Source organism: Notechis scutatus, chromosome 3 (genome assembly GCF_049901735.1).
Source record: "Notechis scutatus isolate UNSWTSFEM ecotype Mainland chromosome 3, rNotScu1.2, whole genome shotgun sequence".
Classification (NCBI taxonomy): domain Eukaryota; kingdom Metazoa; phylum Chordata; class Lepidosauria; order Squamata; family Elapidae; genus Notechis; species Notechis scutatus.
Genome location: NC_142011.1, coordinates 24,407,818 through 24,428,905, shown reverse-complemented (window position 1 = coordinate 24,428,905; position 21,088 = coordinate 24,407,818). Strand labels below are relative to the sequence as shown.

Below are 21,088 nucleotides of genomic sequence, written 5' to 3'. Positions count from 1 at the left end.
TATGTAATAATTTCTTTAATAATAATAATTGAACACACAGATATTTTTTACAGATGTTGCATTTACAATTCTCTTTTAATTTTTCAATAGGTGTCAGAAGTCCCCAGTCTAGGCAATTCATCCGCCCTCCTTTCAACAGAGCCATATCTTTAGATAGTCCTATATCGGTGGATTCTGTCTCATCAGTGAGAAGTGCTAGTTCATATTCATTGTTACAGAAGCAAAATATGATGGCGGAGAGACCAAGAATGATTGAAAATCAAGAAAATTTTGGAGCCAATATGGGTTTGTTTGTAATTCCCTTCTTTACCTTAATTAGGATCCCAACATTTTAATAAACTGTATCTGTATGATGAAAAGATGATTTGCAATCCTCCAACAAACAAGTATTTCAAATGTAGGTTGGTATGGTTTGCAAATTTGAAGTTTGAAATCACAAATGATTGACATGACTGTTCTGTACTTTAGTGCCTAGAACATTTGATGTATAGGTGCAGAGTGAAAAGATGGATTCTATAGGTTTGAAGCTTGCATGTTGCATTTTAAACAATTACAACTATGAATCACAGTTTAGGATATTTGAAATGCCACCCCCTCTTTTAAAAAGTTTGGCTTTTCTGAGGAAATCTCTGCCTAGCTCACAAAATGTTTCTACACAAGAGTTTCCTGACTTTAATATGTTGTTGCTGGTAGTAATCCAGAGGCAGAAAAGCCACTGTGTAGTCTTTCTCAAATCTGAGTTTTCATTAAATTGTAGTTTCAGCATATACCAGGTTGGGTGGGTGGGGGAAATACCTTAATATGTGCAATACTTTCAGTTTTGACCTAGAATTATAATCTGAATGTGAGGAGGAGCAGAAATACCATCTATAATTAAGTGGAATGTATTCCATATTTTTCAGTAATGAAAGTAAAATGCTTTAAATATGTTAATTCTTCCAGGGATATGTAACAGAAATGTTTCAGTGAATCAGCATTCAGCAAGCGATTGGAGTCTACAAAATTCAAAACTGAACAGAATGGAGTCTACAGCTTCTGGTTCAATGGCAAGGGCTGGGTCAGACTGCAGTTCTTCTCTTGCCCGGTCTTCCATGGGAGGATCCATGCCTGGTTTGCCCATGAGGTCAAATAGTATTCCTGGCACCAGATCAATGCTCCAACAGGAAATGATCCATATGAGTGAGTTATGATAATTGTTATTTACTGAAACCTTAGTATTTCAGATCTTAGGCACAGCCTTAAGCCCCCTTCTTTTTCTTTCCCTTTCATATTTTTCCCAGCTATTAATCGGCATTTGCATGTTTTTATACTTTACTGGGAAATTAATACTCATTTCTTTTTGGATAAGACTTTTGAGACTTGTTATGATTCAGATCTAAATCATTTTGTGCATGAAGCATGCTGCCATAATAATCAATCTTGTAATGTCCATGTTCAAAGGAATATAGCTTCTATTATTTATTAATCACCGTAGTGCTATTTTTAACATTGAAAAATTGCTGTTCAATATTTGTAGTTTCTGCAAATGAAAAAAAATGTGTATTTTGTTTCCTTTTTTAATAGGGTCAAATGAGATTAATGTAGGAATGGGAGGCAATCCTTATGCACATCCAGGACCATCTAATCAAACAAATGTATGGCCCGACAGTATAGTCTCCATGGAACAAGCAGCTCAAGGTTTGCAAGACAGGTAATAATTACTAGTTGGCTGATTATTTTATTGTTTGGTCACAGTCAAATAAGTAAAATATTTTGGTCAAACCAAAAAACATCAAATATTGCTAATAAAATATGTTATATTGATATCAGATTGACTATGACTATAACCACCTCTTCTACATCAGTGTTTGGAGTTTGAACCATCCTATGAAAGGCTGTCTGTGAAATCTAATTAATATTATTTGTTCATTGACTGGATTGTATTCTCTTTACTATATCTTTACTGAGTTTGAAAGTAGTGCCATTCATTCATTGTGTTTTGTGTTCTGGGTAGAAAACAGTATGATTTTCTGGTGGAAAGTATCCCATTCCAGTTCATTTCAATTTGCTAATACCTAAGATGCCAGTGTTTAATTGACTGATGCCTAAGTGGGTAGTTAATTTCATCCTTCACCTGGTTGAGCTTTCTCATATTCATGCATTTTTAACTTTTCATGTTCCAACTGTAATTCTGTCTTTGCCATTTCGGATTTTCTTTCCTGTATGTTAACATCAGCAACTAAATATCTAGAAAGCTTTTATCTAGCCTCATCATACACACAATTAGTACTCTAAAAGATTCTCAGCTTTTCCTCTATGGTGCCCTCTGACCTGAGGAATCCATCATCTTGTCCTATGTGGTCAATCATTTTATCTTATACATCTATCTAGTTTTCTTGGTAAAATGGGTTGGGGCCAAATTATTTGAAGGACTGCTTTTCCCCAGTTACATCTACCCAACCCACCAAAGCCAGAAGGCCAGGTATATTATGTGTCCTATCAGGGTAGTAGATTTAATAGGAACCAGAAGAAGACTCTTCTCTGTGGCGGTTCCCTCCTTCTGAAGTATCATTCTTTCCGAGATAAATTAACACCCCACCCTCTGAAGACATGGTTCTTTTGGTGGGCCTAAGGTCCCTAGATTGCCCCGGAGCTGATCAAGTGCCTAGCTTGATCGTGCTTGCTGCTACTTCAGGGATGGGAATGGAGAGGGTTAGAAGATTTTTATATTGCAGAATTTTAATGATGTAAGCCTCCCGTATATGTGATAGGAACCAAAATAAATGTTTTTAATAAATAAATAAAATACAGAAATGGTGTATCCTTGCTTTCGCTTTCATCTTCCATACCTTCCAGAAGTCCCCCCGCCCCCATGAAACATAGCAGAGCTTAGGGCAGCTGGCTAGCTAACAAGAATTAAAAGCATCGGATAGGAAGGAAAACGTTTGAAAGTATAGGGCAGAGAAGAATATACTATTTTGTTTTGAAGTATAACACACCTACAATAAAATAAAATGGAATGAGCAAAGCTCCATTATAGTTCAATAAACTTCAGCTTTTTAAAGTTCATTTGTTATCCTGAGAAACACAGAAGTTTTTTTAAGGGAATATGTTCAGTATGGTTGGCCTCAGAAAAGTTAACATTAAATCATAAGCACAAAAAAGAATCTGAAATGTGATTCAGTGGGACAACTGGATATGCCAATTTTGCCTACATTTACAGTATAATACTTACGTTTGAATCAATGGGTTGGTTTAGAACAGGGGTGTCAAACTGGATCCAACCCTTGGGCTGGACCCGTCTCTCGGGGTGCTTAGATCCGGCCCTCGGGGCTGCCCTGGAAATAGCGAAGGACCTGCCTGTGGTGCCTCTGCCAGCAAAAATGGAGCTTGCTAGGGCCACACATGGCCCTCCTGAGCTCCGTTTTCGCTGGCAGAGGATTGCAGGAGGCCATCGCAGCTGAAAACTGAGGTCAGGAGGCCGTTGCTTGCCATGCCCACCCTGCTCCCCCAAGGTCAAACACAACCCTCATGTGGCCCTCAATGAAATCGAGTTTGACAGCCCTGGTTTAAAGAGACCCTTTTTTCAGATTCAGGATGACAAAATTCTTGTATTTTGGTACTAGCGTCTTTACTCCCTTCATCTTAGATTTTTCTCAAGGGCTCTTCAGAATTAATTTTAGCAGAGAAGTTCTTGCTTTCAATATATAAAATCCTGCTCATTTTCAATGTTTGTCTTTCTAGGCAGTTAGTTAGAAATTCCTTGGATGACCTGTTATATAATACTCCAAATGTAGATGGGCAAAGTGATGAAAGAGCTCTACTAGATCAGCTGCATGCATTGTTAAGCAATACTGATGTTACTAGCCTTGAAGAAATTGATAGAGCCTTAGGAATTCCTGATCTTGTAAACCAAGTAAGTAAATGATCCTCTTAAACGCTTTATTTTCTGGCTAGCTGAATATAGTGTAAACTATAAGGATGCTACTGAATTAGTCCTGCTACAGTTTTTTTCCTGCACTATTATAGATTACAGATTCTTCTATGAGAATTGATTTTAGATTGTATACACCTGTTATACCTCACCTTCTCCCCAAACTGAGCACAGTTTAAGCTCAGTTTATCGTTGCTCAGTGAGAATTTTTTTCAGTTTTAAGTATACATTATAAGTATAAGGTTAATTAAACTATTAATAACAAATGATACAAAATACTGCACAAGATACTGTAGTGCCACAATTAAAACCTGGAAAATCATAGTGAGACAAATGCTCCATTTAATAATTAAAGACATTCTTTCATCTAAAATTGTTTTGTTCCTAGTACTTCCTTCAATGCTCCATTGTCTATTGTACATAATTGTAATTAGATATGTACATACTTTTTCTATATTAGCAAATGTGCTGCAATACCATTGCATTAATTACTGTTAAATGAATGATGCAGATTGCTAGTTGAATGACAGATGCTGTTAATATAATTTGAATGGAAGGAGGCAGTGGAGCTAAGGAATGAGATTTTTAGATTATGTTCCAAGATTACCTTTTGATAGAAGTGCCAGAAGAAGTGGCAAGTTATGCCCTTCCCCCAATAGTCATTATCTCCGGGTATATTCTCTTTTTCTCTCCCTCCCTCTCTCACACACAGAATAAAATTGTTCACTATGTGTCTATTAATATATGCAATATATTGTTGCAGAGAGTGAACTAAGTTCCCTATTCTTTATTTTAATGTACCGTATATGCCGGCGTATAAGGCGACCCGGCGTATAAGACGACCCCCCAACATTTCCACTCAAAATATAGTTTGTTATATACTCGCCCCTCTTCCGCACGCCTTCCACTTTTGCACTTTTTTTTTTTTGAGGCACTTTTGTGCACTGTGGAAACGAATCCCGTGAAGCCGAAGGAGCAGCCAGCCTTCTCCCAGCTCCCAAGGAAGCGAGGCTCGCACCGCCCAAGCTCCGCTGAGGTATCCGGCTGGGGCTGTCAGGAGTTGTTACCGCTGGTGCAGCTCCGCGGCTCCAGTCCCGCGTTGCCTCGGGAAGGGAAAGGCAAAAAGGAAGAGCCGCGGCGGCGCTTTGCAATGGCAGCAGCGGCTCCTGGTTTTGCCTTTCCCTTCCCGAGGCAATGCGGGACTGGAGCTGCGCGGAGCCGCGCCAGCGGTAACAACTCCTGACAGCCCCAGCCGGATACCTCAGCGGAGCTCGGGCGGTGCGAGCCTCGTTTCCTTGGGAGCTGGGAGAAGGCTGGCTGCTCCTTTCGGCTTCACGGGATTCGTTTCCACGGTGCGCAAAAGTGCCTCAGCTGCGGGCAGCCGCAGTGCTTCCCAATTACTATTTTCCGGCATATAAGATGACCCGGCGTATAAGACGACCCCCCCAATTGGAGGCATGTTTTTCAGGGCAAAAAAGTCGTCTTATACGCCGGCAAATACGGTATATAACATAACTTTTATTTTTAAAAGTGCACTTTTTAAGCGAAGTCTCACTTCAAATGAATGTTATAAAAATACATACAGTTTGAACGTATCTCACTTATTTTAAGTGGTCTAGGGCTCACTACATTTTTTTTTAACTCAGGTTTGAACACTGAAATAACATGCTGGCTCTATCAGTCTTTTGCATCTTAATTTTCTAATACTGGCTGTAACCATCAATATCTTAGGCAAATCCTCTTCACTCACTACTCATCGTTATTGTGAAATAGTAGGAATCAGAGGAACCATTTAAACCAAGCCGTTGATATAAATGCATTATTCCAACTAGAAGCAATGCATTAACACGTAGTACCCTTCTGGCACTATATACAGTACAATTACATACTTGATACATAGTTCCCTATTCTTTTGAAGGGACAAGCTTTGGAATCCAAACATGAAGCATTTCATGGCCAAGATTCTGCAGTCATGATTGATCAGAAGCCTCCAATATATGGACAACCCTACCATGGGCCAGGAGCAGGAATGCCCGGTGGTTTTAGTGGCAGCATTCAGGGCCAACAGGCAGCCTTTAACTCGATGATGAATCAGATGAACCAGCAGAACAATTTTCCAATGCAAGCCATGCATCCCAGAGCAAATGTTATGAGACCGCGAACCAATGCACCAAAGCAGCTCCGTATGCAACTCCAGCAGAGGCTTCAAGGACAGCAGGTAATATGTTCTGAAAAAGCAGGATTGTGCCAAAGTGTAACGTTTGGATTTTTTTCCTTCCTATTGGAATGTTTAATAGTAATAATTCAACCTTCATCGCTGTGCTAATCTGCTTGCTTGTTTGTCTGGTGTATTCCTTGCATATCTGACTGCTGAACAGGATGTTGATTGCTGGAAAAGATTGTCAAAAATCAACAGTAAAAAAACTAAGAAAGAAACAAAAAGGCCTTCCAGCAGCTTTCTAGCAACCAACTCCCAGATAAGCAGGAATTAACACTAGACAAACAATCTAGCAGTAGGCAATATCCTAATTAAGGAACTACTAAGGAGAAAACCTCACCCCCTCCAAATACTGGCAGGGCAAGCTACTGTATATAAGCAGAGAGCAAACCCCCATTCACTAGCAGAGGGTTTGGCAACCGGTCATAAGTAAAAATGAGATTGCCAAGTGCCAAGGTCACAATCATTAGTCCATGAAGGCACTGCAATGGCAATTTTGAGCAGCGGTGATAAGTTGTTTCATTCAGCACCAACATCATTTTGGTTGCTGAACAAAAACGATCATAATTCGACTACATGTGTGATACATTTTAATATAGATCTTTTACAATATATTGCTTCCTTTTTCTTAAGTTTTTGAATCAGGCTTGTCAAACGCTTGATATGAAAATGGAAAATACCAATCCTGGTGGTGCATCGGTGATGAGACCTGTTCTACCTCCCCAGATGGGATCACAAGTGAGTCATTAAGGCCATTATGTGTTAGAAATAAAACTGTACAAGGGCCTCCCATGTCCTGCTTTACTTACATTTTTGTTCCTCTCCATGTAATCACATTCCCATATTCTGTATTTGGACATCCTAGAGCTTACATAGGTATATTTTAGTTTATAACAACACGGAAGTGGGACACTACTCCATGATGGATGGACTTGTCAGTCAAGGCTCCAGCCCTGGATTTTCCAGATGATCATCTATTACTGGAGTGTCAAACTCAAGGTCCGCAGGCCAGATCTGGCCCATGGGTTGCTTAAATCTGGCCCGCAGGACTTCCGTGGCCTGGAAATAGCAAAGGACTGACCGCGGTGCCTCTCCCGTAGCCCGTTTTTGGTCTCCACAGCCTCCTGCAATACTCTGCCAGCCAAAAATAGGCCAGGCGGATGCCCTGTGAGGCCTCCGTGTGGCCCATATTGGCCAGCAGGGGGAGTCCTTCCTGTCTTCCGCTCCTCTGCCAGCCTGTGGAGAACTACAATGCTGATCCGGCCCTTGAAGAAATCCAGTTTGACAACCCCTGATCTATTATTTCAGATTATTCTGTCCAGAGTTTGGGCTAACCTAATACTGCTCTCTTCTGCATGGATTGTGTGATTTTGGCTGCACAAATAGAGCGGACAGACAATGAGTTGAAATATTGTATACTAGATCAGGGGTCTCCAACCTTAGCAACTTTAAGACTTGTGGACTCCCAGAATTTCTCAGCCAGATTCTGGGAATTGAAGTCCACAAATCTTAAAGTTGTTAAGGTTGGAGACCCCTGTACTAGATCATGATATGGGTTTTCACTGTAGAATTGATGTACATGTTCCATCAGAGTTTTAATTTATTAAATAAGTATTACAACACACTTAAGTATTTTTATGGTGAATGGCTTCTTCCCTGTCCTCTTGTTTTGGTGTTAACAGCAAGGCTTCCTTAATGCTCAGATGGTGGCACAACGCAACAGGGAGTTAATAAGTCATCATCTCAGACAGCAAAGAATGGCCATGATGATGCAGCAGCAACAGCAACAACCTCCAGCCTTCAGTCCTCCCCCGAATGTGACCGCCTCAGGAAACATTGATGGTGCTGTTACAGGCTCTCTGATGGCTCCTGTCCCACCCCAACAATTTCCGTACTCTTCAAATTATGGTACTCATTTCACTGGTTCAGCTTTCTTCTTCTTTCTTCTGGACCTAAATGTTGGTATAAATGAAGTACCTGTGATCTTAAGGACGAAAGCTTAATATAAATAAATATAAGCAGGAAGGAGATTGGTAATTTTCAAATGATCTAAAATAGAATTGTCAGAGAGAGGCTTAAGATTAGATGGCATTTATCTTTACTTTGCAATTATGTTGATTGCAGGGCTTTGATTTCAGTTACTGCTCATTTATTTCTTAATTGCTCAAAATGTTTTTCTTCTGCCAGTGAAATGGTTCCAGAGCAATACACGTATCTTAAATGTGTTGCTTTGGTTTCCTATGTTCAAATTATTTCTCCTGCATTCCAACAATTTAAATTTTTCAGAATGAGTTCAAATTAGTTTGTCTGATCACATTGATTGATTATGTACCATCAAGTCATTTTTGACTTCTAGCAACCACATAGATATGCTAGGTGAATATACGTTCTATGTTCATATCTATTTGCAACATGCGGAATTGAAGAAAGTATATCAGTTTGGTTAATATCAAAATCCATAAGAGAAGAGGGAGTCTTGACCTTTTAACACTGACATAAAACTAAAAATGCAGTTATCTTGAGTATTAGGGCTCTTCAAAATAATGCTTTCTTCTATTATACCATTAGGTACTTTATTTAGTGAGGATTTGACTAAATCAGATGAAGAGAAATTTTGAAAAACATTTTCTGTAAGTTCTAATAGAAGCAAAGGGTGCAATTTTCAAATTGCATGTTGCTGCAAATCTTTTACCTACTAAAGGAATAATACATTGTGGATTAGATACAATTAGATTGTGACTTAGCAATAGCACAATGAACATACAAACATGCATGCATGCATACATACATACATACCAGTAGGGGAACAATGTCTGCAGTTCAGTAGCTAGTTTTATACGATCAAAGATTTGTTAAAACTGAGTGAAATTCAAGACAAATATAAGAAATCCTTTCTAGGGTCCATCTTGTAAACTACATGCTGAACTAATTAATACCAAGATTGGTGTTGTTAAAGACATCATAAAGCATTCCTTTCTTAAACAAAAGTTTATTGAATTAGAAATAATGACCAAACTGTCCTTTTCAAGGAATGAGCCAGCAACCTGATCCTGCCTTCAGCAGGGTATCAAGTCCTCCTAATGCCATGATGGCTCAAAGAGTTGGACCCTCACAAAACTCAATATTGCCACATCCCCAGGCTTCACCAATGTACCCAACACCAGAGATGAAGGGATGGCCTTCAGGAAACATTGCCAGGAGCAGGTGAGAGAAAATTTTTTGGCATTTTCAAATGACAATGACAGCACCAATGTAGGTTTTCAATTACAAGGGAAAATAATAGGAAGAAACCTTTCTCTTTCCTGCTTTTCTACTTTTGCTTCAGATTTTAGTTTAACTGCTACTTGATGTATCAACTGTCAGTAGATCCTAAAAAATACAGCTAAAAAAATGGGAATTTTCTGAAAAAAGTGCTCCAATTGCTCAATCCTTCCAGTGAGGTTCCACTCATTTCCTTGGATATACTGCTCTCTGCATGGTAGAGAGGCTATAGACCATGTGGCCTATTTAATGTAACAGGTGCTACAAAGGACAGAATTTCTTGTAAGAGAGAATTTCAGATTACAGGTCAAATTAAGAACTTCTGTGATCTTTGCTCTTGAAATAGTCATTTGTTTCATTCTCTTGATTTCATCAGTGATTAATTACTGTACACACTGCTTGCAGAAGGCACTGTTGGCTTTGATACTTTTGATATTTTTAATGCCAATATATGACCAAATAAACTTTTTATCTCAATCTTAACCTGAACATGTTACTCTGTTAGATATAAATTAGGTTATTCCCATTTATATTTAATAGGTAAAGTGTTGTATTCAGATAAACATTAGAGTATTTGATTTTAAAGATGTAGAACTTAGATATTGCAGACCTTAGAAGTATAAGAAAAATAGAAATTAAAATTAGAGACCGTTGCTATGCATGTTATACTTGTTTATCTTGAATGATGTCTGCCATTTTGAAAGCCACTTCGATATTGATGATATTGCTACCATCTCCTATCATGTCTTGTAAAATTGTAATTACTGTATTCAATAATTTATCTTTTTTTTGTATTCTTATGTCCCGTAGTTCTTTTCCACAGCAGCATTTCAGTCACCCAGGGAATCCTGCAAGTTACAATATGATGCATATGAACAGTAGTGGAGGCCACATGGCCCAAATGAATATCAATACTATGCCTCTGTCAGGAATGGCCATGGGTCCTGATCAGGTAAGTGACATTCAATTTCTACAGATCACCAGCTATGATCAGCTCCTTGAAGTACTTTTAAGGTAGAAATCTGTGGAGATTCTCATGGTTATCCCAAAGGTGCTTTTTCCAAAAGGCAACTGGACTAACTTGGTTTTTCTCCTTTGAAAACATTTTGCTCCTCCCATGAGCTGTTCAGAGCATCCAGAAGTGGGGGAGGTGCTTCAGTCTCTTCTGGAAAGTCTGGGCTTAAAACTCCGGGACGCTCCTCCTCCTCCATGGGATACCTCCCCAGCGTCCCCCAGTTTTAGCTCAGCCTTCCTGGTAAGAGGTTGTGCACTCCCTGACTGGAACAGTTTTCTGATTCAGCTAGTCAAAATTCAGGTTTGCTCTTGGGTTAATTCAGCATGTAAATTTTCCCCCAATTAATTTGGCGATTTCAAGGCTTGTGGCTCTATTAGGTCATCCCCCCGATCAGTTTGAGAGCAGTTCTTTGTGGCTGGCAGAGCCTGCCACTCCGCAGGCAGCCTGAGAAGGCAATTAGCTTATCTAATCCCCCGATCGTCTTATCTCTGCAATCTTGGCGGAGCGCTCGGAGCCGCGGCTCACTTCTCCTTGCCGTTTCGACCGACAGGATCATTTATCTGACAATTTAGAGAGTCAGCAGCAGCGGCTTGTTAAACTGCTCAGGCAATTAACATCGGAGATTCTGCCTTCCCACCATTTTCAACGTCTGGCTTCAAGTTTGCGCCTAAATATCACAGGCACCATTCTCCGCTGGTTTCCCTTCTTGGAGACCGGGGCAAGTACCTTCCCACTCCACTTCCCTGGCATTATTTCTCTTTTATCTTGCTGGTGTTGGATAAGCAGGCTAGTCCTTAAACAGGAATTTTTCCTTTTGCAATTGCTTTTGGATCATTACATTGGAGTGAAGCCGCAAGTGCCATTTCAAACAGCGGGACGTTTTTGACAGGAAAGGATCCATCCAGGCCCTGTATAGCTGGTTTCCCTTGTTGGGGAACAGGGATCCAGAATATTTATTGCTTGGAGCGCTTGGGGGTTTCTCTTGTTGGGGACCCTTAGATACTGTTTCCCATATACATAGTTTTACATGTAGATTTGGGCACATATATGTATATGTGCATATATATGTGTGTGTGTGTGTGTGTGTGTGTATGTGTGTGTATATAGATATATAGATATATATAGACTTACACTCCTGGAGAAGCGTTCTACTTTCAACCACAGGGGTAGGCATCACCCCTAAGTAGTAGTAGTAGTAGTAATAATAATAATAATAATAATAATAATAATAATAATAATAATAATAATAATAATAATAATTTTAAAAAAAATTAAAGTTAGTGGCACGAGAATCAGTCCTCCACAATGGAAGGTGACAACGTCTTCCGCTCCAAGACAAATAAGTCCCGAGATAAGTCAGTGGGCCCCAAAAAGGCCTCTAAGGCGGCGGATAAGGATGCCCATAGATGGCACCAAGCCTTGGAAAGGCAGTTGCAGAAACGGGCCAGGGAGATGGACAAGATGGCTATGACACAACAATCAGATCAGGGCCCAAATACATTGTTGGGGCTCTTGGACTTATCCCACCAGCCCAGACAGGCTATTTCTGGACAGCTTCCCATAGGCATATCTCCTCCAATGAGCACTGCCCGGCGAATCCCAGAGGCAACTTTCACCCCTACGGCCACTGGTTTAAGACAGTAGGAGGGATTACCTGAGACTATTCCCATCGAAATGAGGCAATGGATGGAGATGGCCATACAAAAGTGCATTGCAGCTAGAGTTCAGCAATCCATCCAAACCAGACACTTTTCGGCTACTTTGGAAGCGGGATCCCTGTCTGCTCGATCCTTTGCGCATATGGGACATCATCAAACTCAGGTATTCCCCAATATTCCTGACATACCAGTCCAGGGTCTTCGGGAGGAGGTGGAATTAGATGACAAGGATGTTCCCATGGAGGTGGGGTCAATCCATCAGATGGAGTTGGGGTTGTCAGAGGCTGACCCACTAGAACAAGGAATGTCGGATGACGAAGGCCTCATTCCGGACCAACCTACCTTTTCTGGCCTTTTTCGTCCGCACCTCTTTAAATCTTTACTGTTCAAAGCAAAGAACACCGCTAAACTAGGCACATCAAGCCCTCATACATTGTCAACAGGGTGTCAGGACGAATCCGAGGATCTAATATTCTCATAACCGGCTAATGAGGCAGAAACTATTCCTGTCCCTCGTATGTTTGCTGAATTAGTACAAAATCAATGGGCACCAGCAGCATCCTACCCAGCCCCAACAGGGTACGATAAACGATATTATTATTTGGCACCAGAGTTTTCAAATTTTCTCAAAACGCCGGAGGTGGATGAGCCCATTGTGGCACTGGCCTCTTCTTCAACCTTTCCCAACGAGGCCGAGGAAGCCCTGAGACTGGAGGAAAAGAGAGCAGAGTTGGCACTCTGTAGGGCACATGTTTCTGACGCCTAGGCCATAAGGGCAGCTACAGCGGCGTCCTTTTTTACACGGTCCTCCCTCCGATGGCTCTTCCACTTGAGGGATATATTGCCGGCGTCAAATGTCAGAGCCCACCAGGACATTGCTAAGATTATTGCAGCAGTGGAATTCTCCGCCGACGCCACATTTAATGCAGTGAAATTCTCGTCTAGAGCAATAGCATCTCACGTACTGGCAGGCGGATACCAAGCATAAATGCAAGCTGGCATCAGCCCCAATATCGGGGGATAAATTATTTGGCAGTGTCTTGGAGCCCCTGCTTATTGAGAATAGAAACAAGAAAAAAGTGCTTCCCCCTCTTTTTTGGAGGTCTGAAAACAGAACGCCCCAGTCGTTTCGAAGGGGCTCCTTTCGGCCCTACTATCAAGGCCCATACGTTCCCAGATTGCAGGGAACATCAGGCTACAGGCCCAGTTTTAGACAGGATAGGTCGGAATCTTCCGATAGAGGTCAGCGGGGAGGCCAAAACAGAAGAAAACCCAGAGGTACCGGAGGCCAATTTTTTCATCGCCCCAAGTGAGTCCTTGACAGCAGCTCCCATTGGAGGGTGGCTAAAATTGTTTGCTGATCAATGGGACAGCTCCACCTCTGATGCGTGGGTCAGGGACTCTGTTAGGTTTGGTTTGGCGCTAGAGTTTCAATCCTCCCCCCCCCCCCGAACTTTTTCATTAGGAGCCCTAGGTCCACGGACCACATTAAGAGAGCGTTGATGCAGGAGGTTATCAATCATCTTCTGCATATCCGGGCCATTAGAGAGGTCCCATCTGAACAACGGGGTCAAGGCTGTTACTCTCTATTGTTTGTGGTCCCAAAGAGTTCGGGGGGCTGGAGGGCAATTCTGGACCTCAAACGTCTGAACAGATCATTGGTTTATTGAAAATTCAAGATGACTACTCTCCAGTCCATTCTGCTCAGCATCAGAGAGAACAATGTCCTGACCTCTATAGATCTGACAGAGGCTTATCTACATATACCAGTTAGACCTGCTCACTACAAATATCTTAGATTTTGCTATTGTGATCGGCACTACGTATATATCGCCCTGCCATTCGGTCTGGCTTCGGTCCCTAGGACTTTTACCAAGGTCCTAGCGGCTTTGGCTGCCTCCCTCAGGGTCAAATCTATTCGTTTACAATGTTATCTGGATGATATTTTAATTTTGTCATCTTCCAGACATCAAGCAAATTTGGATACCAAGATTAATCTGGAGACCCTTCAAGGTCACGGCTTTTCCATAAATTGGGATAAAAGCCATTTGATCCCTTCAACTAGGTTAGTTCATTTAGGGGCAGTGATAGATACCATGGAGGGCAAGGTTTTTCTCTCTCAGGACAGGTTGAATAGTATGCAGTCTTTGGCCAGAGAGATCAGAGCCTTAAAGAGGGTTTCCCTGGCAGTTCTGTCTCGACTGTTAGGGAAACTGACTTGTATTTCCATTGTGCCTTGGGCTCGATTCCATTCTAGAGATCTGCAATGGTTCCTGCTACCTTTCCAGCGATCCGGAAGAGCCACTTCCAACGTCCGGATAAAGGTACCGCACAATGTTCTCTGATCGCTCCGCTGGTGGTCGGAAAACACGATAAACAAGGGGTGTCCTTTCAAGGAACCTTGTAGGGCAACAATCACAACTGATGCCAGCCTGGTAGGATGGGGAGCTCACTTCCAATCCCACACTGCACAGGGAAGTTGGACTATTTCCGAACAATCACAAAACACCAACCTGTTGGAGCTGCGAGCAGTTCACCTGGCCTTATGCAGTTTTCTACCCCTTTTCCAATCACGCCACGTTCTGGTCTTGACAGAAAATATCACAACCAAGGCCCACGTAAACAGACAGGGGGGGTACCCACTCCAAACTTCTGATGCTGGAGACGGCCAGGTTGTTCAAGTGGGCCAAGGCCAATCTATTGTCGCTCAAGGCAGAGCACATAGCAGGGGCCTTAAACACACAAGCGGACTGGCTCAGCAGGGCCGCGATAGATCAGACAGAGTGGCGCCTACACCCGTCTTTCTTCCAGTAAGCAGTGCGGAGGTTTGGGCAACCAGTGATCGATCTATTTGCCTCTCCCCTCGACGCCCAATTGCCCTGGTATATTTCAAGGTACCCGACTCAGGGGGCGGAGGCCGTCAACGCCCTGCGATGTCAGTGGCCTCCCGGACTTCTGTATGCGTTTCCTCCACTCCCTATAATACCCAGGTTGGTCCAGAAGTCATTGGAGGAACGAGCGGAATTGATATTGGTCGCCCCTTACTGGCCCAGGCGAACTTGGTTCACGGACTTACAGGACCTGTCGAGAGAACAACCTTGGAAAATTCCACCGTCAAGGGTTTCCCTCTCGCAAGGGCTGGTGCTTCACCCGGATCCACAATGGCTCAGCCAAGCCGTATGGGGGTTGAGCGGAGCCGTTTAAGGACCCGACAGATTTCAGAGGATGCCATTGCCACCATACAAGCATCCAGACGGTCCTCTACAAATCGTATATACGAGGCCACGTGGTCCGCTGGTGCCGGGGGTCTAAGATCAACCCAACCGCCCCATCAATAGGACAATTATTGGACTTTTTACAGGAGGGGTTGACCAAGGGCCTATCTCCAAATACTTTACGCAGACAGGTGGCGGCCTTAGCCTCGGTGATATCCTGGGGTGACCTTCATTCCATAGCGCACCATCCACATGTCCGCAGCTTTCTTAAGGGTGCTGCAAACTTACGACCTCCTGTAATTCACTGCTATCCCACTTGGGAGCTCAACAAGGTGTTAACCGCACTTACAACTGGCCCGTTCGAGCCTTTAAGAACCGCTAGTCTCAAATTCCTGACATATAAGGTGGTCTTCTTAATTGCGATCACATCAGCAAGGAGGATTTCCGAATTGGCAGCATTGTCGATGAGAAAGGACCTGTGCGTGTTTCATGCGGACAGAGTGGTTCTCAGATTGGATCCATCGTTCACCCCTAAAGTAAATTCAGTCTTCCACAGAGCGCAGGAGTTGGTGCTTCCAAATTTTTGTCCGAAACCATCTCATAGACTGGAGCATCAATGGCATCAACTTGACGTTCGAAGGGCGTTAAGCATCTATCTAGACCGCACGGCGGCATTTCGAAAATCTGAGGCTCTATTCCTATCCTTCAACCCATCCACTTTAGGACACAAGGTGTCGTTGACGACCATTGGTAGATGGTTGAGAGCCACCATAGCTAAAAGTTACGAATGCCAGTCCATCTCAGTTCCTAAGGGCATTACAGCCCACTTGACAAGGAGTGCGGCAACATTAGCAGCATGGGCCACACGGGCTTCCATAGATGAAATTTGCAGAGCGGCAACTTGGGCTTCACCATCACCCTTTGTCAGAAATTATAAAATTGATGTCTATGCCTCAGCAGACGCTTCATTTGGCAGAAGAGTCCTGCAGAGGGTCCACAGAGTTTAGGAGTGGATTTCAATCCAGACGGAGTCCCTCCCTAAGGACAGGCCAAGCTTTGGTATGTCCCACTTCTGGATGCTCTGAACAGCTCATGGGAGAAAGGGCGTTGGTACTTACCTGATACGCCCGTTCTCTGTGAGCTGTGAAGAGCATCCAGCCCCACCCATTTCTTTCTGTCTGGTGGGGTTCCGTTCCGGTCAGGGATCTAGATTAGGTGATGAGTTCCGGACTTTGACACTCAGTCTTCGCAAAACTGGAGGACGCTGAGGAGGTGTCCTGTGGAGGAGGAGGAGCGTCCCGGAGTTTTAAGACCAGCCTTTCCAGAAGAGACTGAAGCACCTCCCCCACTTCTGGATGCTCTTCAGAGCTCACAGAGAACGGGCGTATCAGGTAAGTACCAACGCCCTTTCTCATCCAAGAAGACATCTCATCTTGGATAAGAAGCAAAACATTTTCTTTTTTTTTCTTTTTTTAATAGATTTTTATTATATTTTCCACAAATACAAATCTCATTCACATTTTTAACAACACATTGGCATCTATAAATATATATCTTATAAATCTTATTACATATCTTTTCTTTATATACATCAACACATATCTATTGTATCTATCTGTAGTTGCTTCTATCTTATATACCTTATACTCTATGTGTCTACCATATTATTCTCTTAAGGCCTCTTATATTGGTTACATTAATCTATTCTTCTTACATTTTGTACCCATTCTCTAACCATTAATACCATTTATGTCATATTGCATAATATTCGGAGTTCTCCTAAGAAGCAAAACATTTTCAAAGGAAAAAAGCCAAGAAAGTCCCAGTACCTTTGGGACTATTTTTAAGGTTGATATTCTCAATATTTTCAGGTCGAATTCATAAATTAGATATACTTGGTCTGCTTGGTCTTTTTCTTGTATATTTCCTTTTTTTCTCACATATTTTCAATTCTATATTATTTTAATAGATTGTCATTAGCTTTCTGCAAGATGAAGAATTTGTAATTCTTTGTCGTTCCAGGATTGTAACTCTGGGATCCTGTTCTTGGGAATATAAGAGTTCAAATGTAACTGACATCTTTCTATCAAAATTCATTCTGTAGTGTTCCAATATACTTAATCCCTAGAATTGCAATATTACTTTCACTATATTCTAGTGTTTCTTATATTTTTCTATTGTTCTTTTTTGCAGAAATACTGCTGACATATCCTGCCAGGATCCCTTAACAGGCTGATGCCATAGATGTTGGTAAACTGTATTACAGAAAAGTGCACGAGTGTCATGTCAAACATGTAGCCTTATGGGGAAAAAAACCCACTCCCCCTTTCCATGAAGATCTCCTAAGTGACTTTATAAGTTATGAAGTTTGGATGTGATTGATAGAATCAAAACGTTACTGTATAATGTTATAAAATGGTCAAATATTACTTTGGCATTCTACAATTGGAACATGGCAACAACTTTTGAGTAGGTGTAATGGGCAGATAGTTTGTAGATTAATTCTGTTTATGGTAGCTATTCAAAGCCCACAACCACAGGCAGACCAAAGTGCCTGGAGAAATCTTAGTAATAATCTTGAATTACATAGTAAGAGCCTCTAACAGAATGTAGTTCTTGGGCTTGATGACAAAGCACTCAACTGTCATGCTGCTGTTAAGGTTGCTTCCATATGTTGGAATTTGGATGTGCATATTTCAGCTCATACCAGTCACAGAATCCAAATCATGCCAAAAGGTTTCACGGAGATATGTATAATTATGACAGAGATCTCCACCCTGATGTGCAGGATTGTGCACTTTACAAAATGGTATATGGAAATGCAATATGGTTAAGAATGATTGGATGGAGCCCTCCCCCTTATAAGATCATTCTAAATTGCTGTTACATACTGTGTTTCTAATCATGGTAATAGAAGCAATAATCACAGTTCCTGAACTTCACATAAAACTCAAAAAAGACATTGGAGTTTGAAAAAAAAAAACTTTGTGAATATGTTTTGTAAATATCCTGAGATGTTGTACGATAAATATATGACTTTTGTAGGTCACTAACTCATTTTTGCAGAGTTTGTGAAGCTATTTAACAAAAGATAATTTCTGTAAACTCAACTTAGTTAGAGTCGTCCAAATAGGATTTTTTAAAATTATTATTTAAATGGTTTTGGAGCTGGGTAACTATAGCCCTTGTTGTCTCTTGGTTTCTGACAATTTATTTAGAAAATTATGTACTGGCTTTTTAAGATATTTTGAGCATATTTTAGTGGTCTTAAATTTTTCTCTATACCTTAAGTGTGCACTTTGTAACTTTTTTTTAAATAGAGAGCAATTTGATGACAAAAAGGCTCATTTTAGCTGTTAACAGTTCGTTGAATTTTTAATATAATCTGCTTTTTCAACAAAAGAGCCTCTGCTCCAGGCCACTTGGCTAACTTTTAAAGAAATTCAGTGTTACTCAGAACATGTTTTTGTGTGTATTAAATGTCTTCTGTCATCTGGAGGCCAAATCTCTTCTGTAACTTACCCAGAATCTTTTATGAATGGCAATTAATTATATTACACCTTATTGCAATATGGGCAATAAATAAATTTATTTTTATGCATTACCCTTCATATCATTATCTACAATTTAAGGCTAGAAATGCCATAGTTTTTCTTTCAATTTATGGCAAATAAATGAAAGTCTGTGTATTGCCTTTTTTTCCAGGAAAATAACTAGTGATTCAGAATGAACTATTTCAAAAGGTAGATTAAAGTATCTGAAGCAGTGTAGTGTGTAGTTTCATTATTCCTATTACATTTTCCAATTAGTTCTTCCTGAATATGTAAACTGATGGTTTTCATTACAGTATTTGATTTGTATTGGAAATTTATTTTAATTTTTGCAGAAGCTTTGCAATTTTATTCTGATACAATTACTTTGCTCCCTCAACTCCAAGGCTGCTGTATTTTGAGCACACACTGAACTTACTGCCTTTTTATATTGTTCACCCAGTGATTGTATTTCATTTTCTTAAAGTTGTCTTTTAAATATTTGAGTTTTGATCCAGAGTTATGTGTGTTCTGATGTGCATATTTCCCTTCAAATGACCAGATGCTTCCTGACTCTTTGACTTTTTCTGAAATTGTCAGTTAATCTGTAAGTTAATGAATTATATTAATGTTTAAATTGTAATAGCTTTGAGTAATTATTTAAAGCGTAATTTAGATGAAACTCCACATCTCATTACATATTAAAACCTTAATAGTAAATAAATTGAGAAAATATGTTGCACACATATCTGGGCATTCAAGGTGCCTCTAAATTGAGGCTTGTTGTGTTGTGGATCTTATTACAGTAAAATAAAAAGCTTTTTAGAAGCCATTTTAACTGCAAAGTGCAACTTCATGGTAAAAAGCTAAAAAGCAGATGTGTGCAAAACTTTATGAATCCCTAACTAGTTTCAAGTTTGAAAGGGGCTGTTCTGATATCCTGGGAAGCATTCTGAGTAATGTGAGAACTCTTCCTATGAAGTTGGAACAGTTGGTAAAAATTCAATTTTTATAAGCCTTGAGGATTTTGGTAACAGCTGTGAGTTTAGTTGCTTTGTAAAGTTTGGTCTCTCATCTGACAAAGTTTCTGTTTTCTCCTTTTTTAATTCTGGTTTCATTATTATTATATTTTCAAATTAATTTTTCCTGAATATGAGTATTCCTGACTATTTCTAACATCTGATAGTATTTGTTGTCCACTGATTCTTTTTCCTCTTGCTACTTCTTTGATTCCAACAATTTCAAATTTAATTTTATTAAGTTGAAAAACAATCATACATTCATTTTGAATTACTACTAAGAAGAATAGTCTTAAGTATTGTTAATTCAAAGTATCAATTTTCAGCTGCAATTGGGGCTGGAATTTTGGTCAGAAGTCACCATGGTCACAAGACACACCCGTGACTGGACCTGATTTTATAACAATAGTTAAGCAAATCACAGGGTTATAAATCTGAATCATGCAGTTTTAAAGTGAACCACACAATAATAACAGGTCAGAAACCAGCAGACTGCTGGAAACTGGCAAAAAATTGCATACTGTGGTCACATGAAAATGGGGTATTGCAGTCATAAATGTGAACTAGTTGCTAAGTACCTGAAATGTAGTCATCATCACTAGCACTGATGATGTTGCCTTGTTTGGGTAATGAAACATCTGCAAAAAAACGAACAAGCTCTGAGGGTACCAAGGACCCCTTATTTCAACCCTGAGCTACAAAAATTCTCCTTTAAAAGCATCCTGCTGCTGGATGTTTAGTAGCTGTACTGCTGATCGTACAGCATTTGGATGGTTTATTATCGCAAAAAGATTAGAAGGTACTGGTGTCTTTTAAAATTGTGTCTGTAATAAGCCCCTTCTCATCCCATCCAATTTGTTTGCCAGAGTGCATCTTTTCTCTTTGTGTTTGGTTAACCAATTTAGCTACTTTCTACCTACACTTTTTTCTTTATGCTTTCTACTTTAGTAAAATCTTTTTCAGATAAAAACATTCAGTTGCACAAACTAGCATAGACAATTTAGTAGTCGATTGCCATGTGGCAGCCTTCAAATGAGAGCAATATTTGTTATCTCGAGAAAAGTATACAGTATTTAAAATTAATTCTGGAATTAGTTTACACTTGTACAATTGATCTTTACATCACACAAAGCCTCCTGTGAGCGCTGGCATTTTAAACAAAGGGTTTAATTTGGGATGTGGTCTTGTTTATATTGTTTTAATTTGTTTTGTTTGAATGTGGATAATAATGCAAATAAATGTTTCTATTTGAAACTGAA

At 40.5% G+C, this 21,088-nt stretch overlaps 1 protein-coding gene across 4 annotated transcripts in view; it reads left to right on the top strand.

The window, feature by feature from the left end:
• NCOA3 (nuclear receptor coactivator 3) overlaps positions 1-21,088 on the top strand; it is a 132,904-nt gene extending 111,816 nt beyond the window's left edge. For all 4 annotated transcript variants that reach the window (XM_087959301.1, XM_087959302.1, XM_026665005.2 and 1 more), the window contains 10 exons: positions 91-285; positions 943-1,179; positions 1,564-1,690; positions 3,724-3,895; positions 5,832-6,131; positions 6,765-6,869; positions 7,814-8,039; positions 9,161-9,335; positions 10,203-10,344; positions 17,474-21,088. In XM_087959301.1, coding sequence (XP_087815427.1) covers positions 91-285; positions 943-1,179; positions 1,564-1,690; positions 3,724-3,895; positions 5,832-6,131; positions 6,765-6,869; positions 7,814-8,039; positions 9,161-9,335; positions 10,203-10,344; positions 17,474-17,485 — 1,691 coding nt within the window. In that variant the 3' untranslated portion in view covers positions 17,486-21,088. The remainder of the gene's footprint in view (positions 1-90; positions 286-942; positions 1,180-1,563; positions 1,691-3,723; positions 3,896-5,831; positions 6,132-6,764; positions 6,870-7,813; positions 8,040-9,160; positions 9,336-10,202; positions 10,345-17,473) is intronic.